This window comes from Nerophis ophidion, linkage group LG24 (assembly GCF_033978795.1).
Source record: "Nerophis ophidion isolate RoL-2023_Sa linkage group LG24, RoL_Noph_v1.0, whole genome shotgun sequence".
Taxonomy (NCBI): Eukaryota; Metazoa; Chordata; class Actinopteri; order Syngnathiformes; family Syngnathidae; genus Nerophis; species Nerophis ophidion.
The window spans coordinates 28,433,345-28,437,653 of record NC_084634.1 but is presented as its reverse complement, the minus strand read 5'-3'; the positions used below and the strand labels follow the sequence as shown (position 1 = coordinate 28,437,653).

Sequence of the window (4,309 nt, the reverse complement as noted above, 5' to 3'; positions counted from 1 at the left end):
TTTCTTCACAAAAAAATTCATCTTTAACATCAATATTTATGGAACATGTTCACAAAAAATCAAACTGTCAACACTGAATATTGCATTGTTTCATTTCTTTTCTCAGTTTATGAAATTCCATTCATATTTTGTTGAAATATTATTCAATAAATATATTTATAAAAGATTTTTGAATTGGTGCTATTTTTAGAATATTTTAAAAAAATCTTAAGTACCCCTTGGCATACCTTCAAGTACCCCCAGGGGTACGCGTACCCCCATTTGAGAACCACTGGTCTGGATGGCACCGACACTCAACAACAATGACTATAATTACTAGTTTGCAAAAAATAAGTGATTCAATTATAAATAAAGATTTCTACACATAGAAGTAATCCATCCATCCATCCATCCATCTTCTTCCGCTTATCCGAGGTCGGGTCGCGGGGGCAACAACCTAAGCAGGGAAACCCAGACTTCCCTCTCCCCAGCCCCTTCGTCTAGCTCTTCCTGGGGGATCCCGAGGCGTTCCCAGGTCAGCCGGGAGACATAGTCTTCATCAACTTAAATTGCCCTCTTTGGGGATTGTAATAGAGATCCATCTGGATTCATGAACTTAATTCTAAACATTTCTTCACAAAAAAAAAAGAAATCCTTAACATTAATATTTATGGAACATGTCCACAAAAAAACTAGCTGTCAACACTGAATATTGCATTGTGCATTTCTTTTCTCAGTTTATGAACTAACATTCATATTTTGTTGAAATACTATTCAATAAATATATTTATAAAGGATTTTTGAATCTTTGCTATTTTTAGAATATTTAAAAACAATCTCACATACCCCTTAGCACACCTTCAAGTACCCCCAAGGGGTACGCGTACCGCCATTTGAGAACCACTGGTCTAGATGGCACCGACACTCAACAACAATGACTATAATTACCAGTTTGCAAAAAATAAGTGATTCAATTATAAATAAAGATTTCTACACATAGAAGTAATCCATCCATCTTCTTCCGCTTATCCGAGGTCGGGTCGCGGGGGCAACAACCTAAGCAGGGAAACCCAGACTTCCCTCTCCCCAGCCACTTCGTCTAGCTCTTCCTGGGGGATCCCGAGGCGTTCCCAGGTCAGCCGGGAGACATAGTCTTCATCAACTTAAATTGCCCTCTTTGGGGATTGTAATAGAGATCCATCTGGATTCATCAACTTCATTCTAAACATTTCTTCACAAAAAAAAAGAAATCCTTAACATTAATATTTATGGAACATGTCCACAAAAAAAATAGCTGTCAACACTGAATATTGCATTGTTGCATTTCTTTTCTCAGTTTATGAACTTACATTCATATTTTGTTGAAATACTATTCAATAAATATATTTATAAAGGATTTTTGAATCTTTGCTATTTTTAGAATATTTAAAAAAAATCTCACGTACCCCTTAGCATACCTTCAAGTACTTCAAGTACCCCCAAGGGGTACGCGTACCCCCATTTGAGAACCACTGGTCTAGATGGCACCGACACTCAACAACAATGACTATAATTACTAGTTTGCAAAAAATAAGTGATTCAATTATAAATAAAGATTTCTACACATAGAAGTAATCATCAACTTAAAGTGCCCTCTTTGGGGATTGTAATAGAGATCTATCTGGATTCATGAACTTAATTCTAAACATTTCTTCACAAAAAAAGAAATCTTTAACATCAATATTTATGGAACATGTTCACAAAAAATCGAACTGTCAACACTGAATATTGCACTGTTGCCTTTCTTTTCACGGTTTATGAACTTAAATTCATATTTTGTTGAAGTATTATTCAATAAATATATTTATAAAGGATTTTTGCCCCCCGCGACCCCGAAAGGGAATAAGCGGTAGAAAATGGATGGATGGATGGATTTTTGAATCTTTGCTATTTTTAGAATATTTCAAAAAAATCTCAAGTACCCCTTGGCATACCTTCAAGTACCCCCAGGGGTACGCGTACCCCCATTTGAGAACCACTGGTCTAGATGGCACCGACCCTCAACAACAATGACTATAATTACTAGTTTGCAAAAAATAAGTGATTCAATTATAAATAAAGATTTCTACACATAGAAGTAATCATCAACTTAAAGTGCCCTCTTTTGGGGATTGTAATAGAGATCTATCTGGATTCATGAACTTAATTCTAAACATCCATCCATCCATTTTCTACCGCTTATTCCCTTTTGGGGTGGCGGGGGGCACTGGCGCCTATCTCAGCTACAATCGGGCGGAAGGCGGGGTACACCCTGGACAAGTCGCCACCTCATCACAGGGCTAACACAGATAAACAGACAACATTCACACTCACATTCACACACTAGGGCCAATTTAGTGTTGCCAATCAACCTATCCCCAGGTGCATGTCTTTGGAAGTGGGAGGAAGCCGGAGTACCCGAAGGGAACCCACGCATTCACGGGGAGAACATGCAAACTCCACACAGAAAGTTCCTGAGCCTGGATTTGAACCCAGGACTGCAGGAACTTCGTATTGTGAGGCAGACGCACTAACCCCTCTTCCACCGTGAAGCCCTAATTCTAAACATTTCTTCACAAAAAAAAGAAATCCTTAACATTAATATTTATGGAACATGTCCACAGAAAAACTAGCTGTCAACACTGAATATTGCATTGTGCATTTCTTTTCTCAGTTTATGAACTTACATTCATATTTTGTTGAAATACTATTCAATAAATATATTTATAAAGGATTTTTGAATATTTGCTATTTTTAGTATATTTAAAAAAAATCTCATACCTTCAAGTACCCCCATTTGAGAAGCACTGCTCTAGATGGCACCGACAGTAGTTTGCAAAAAATATTTCTAACCCAAATAGGTGAAATTAGATCCTCCCCAGACTGTATCTCACCTTAAAATGTTTAGTAAGTGTGACGTGCTCACCATGAAGCGGTCCTTCGCCGCCCCTTTCCCGATGCGGAGCTGCGCGTTGTCGGGCGTCTCCGGCGTGAGGATGCTCAGGATGGACGCGTCCAGCTCGGCCGTGTTGACCTCCTCGCACCCGGCGTACAGCTGCGCCCGGTCCTCCTGCACGAAGAGCGTGATGTTCTTCCACTGGCCCGTGGCCAGGTCCGCGTCTTCGATGGAGACCAGATGCTGCCTGTCGTCGGTGGCGAACACCACGTCCAGAGTGTTCGCCTTCCCGTTGGAGACGATCTCCAACACCGGGCCTGACCCGTCCTTCTTCTCCACGGTCAGCAGACTGCCGCGGGTGCGCTTGGCCTGCTTGAAGTTGAGCAGGAGGAGGAAGCCGCGCTCTTCGTGGATGGAGTCGATCAGGTCCCGCAGGGCGCTCTCGGGGACCGGGGGGATCAGGTCCGGGTTGAGGATTTTGTAGGCGGGGCTGTAGGGGTCGTCGCCCTTCACCTGGTTCACGCCGTGGTTCTTTTTGGGAACTTGTATCAGCTCGAACAGGTCGTACACGCTGTTGTCTTCCCCGCTCTCTGCCGGCGCGATAATTCACGTTAATTCATGCATCCCCCCTCATAATAAAAAAGTAATAAGTCACCTGCAATGATGGCGCCCTCACAGCTCCAAAGCATCAGCAACAAAAAAATCCCCGTCAATTTCATGGTGACGTCACTACCTGTAACAGAAAAAACACTTACAACACGCAAAAAAAACAAAAACAAAAAAAAAACCACTGCACTAGTCAACTCACCTGCGTCAAATCAGTACCAAAAACACCAATATGTGTACAAATCCAGCAATAATCCTCAGGAAAGATATGTATCAATTTGACAAAAATGATGGAAGTTCCATTTGTTGTATGTATTTTTTTGATTTATTTTTTATTTTTTGGTCGGGATCGGACGCAACAAGGAGTCCCTTATAAGCCTGCAAGGGGCACAAAGTGCAATTTAAATAGTTTGATGGCATTCCCAGCAAGTGGCCTCCACCAATCAGGGCGAGGAGAGAGAGAATGGTCGAGTTCATCGTCCAAAGGAGGGAGAGAGAGAGAGAGAGAGAGAGGGAAGGAGGAGTATTTCCTTTATTTTCTTTTTCACCAAGTACCACCTAGGAAAAAAAGGTGGCTTTCTAAGTACCACCATAATGACCAACATCAAATCTCAGTAGCGTAGTAGACTTACGTATTCATTAAAACCAGGCAGATTTTTTATTTAAGAAGTACATTTATTGTTTTTATTCACTGACATTACACACAGTTTGAAATGTTTGAATATTTAATTGATTATTTGGCGTACCTCAAGATGGACCTTTCCTTTTTACAAATGAACACATTTATAGTTTATATCATTTTTTTTATGA

At 40.8% G+C, this 4,309-nt stretch overlaps 1 protein-coding gene across 1 annotated transcript in view; it reads right to left on the bottom strand.

Moving 5' to 3' along the window:
* The window catches only part of thbs1b (thrombospondin 1b), a 31,411-nt gene extending 27,529 nt beyond the window's left edge, over nt 1–3,882 (bottom strand). Inside the window, exons 1-3 of the mRNA XM_061886550.1 lie at nt 3,702–3,882; nt 3,549–3,626; nt 2,924–3,483 (exon numbers count right to left, since the gene is read on the bottom strand). Of these exons, the coding sequence (XP_061742534.1) occupies nt 2,924–3,483; nt 3,549–3,612 (624 nt within the window). The 5' untranslated portion in view covers nt 3,613–3,626; nt 3,702–3,882. The remainder of the gene's footprint in view (nt 1–2,923; nt 3,484–3,548; nt 3,627–3,701) is intronic.
* Nucleotides 3,883–4,309: the final 427 nt, after the last annotated feature.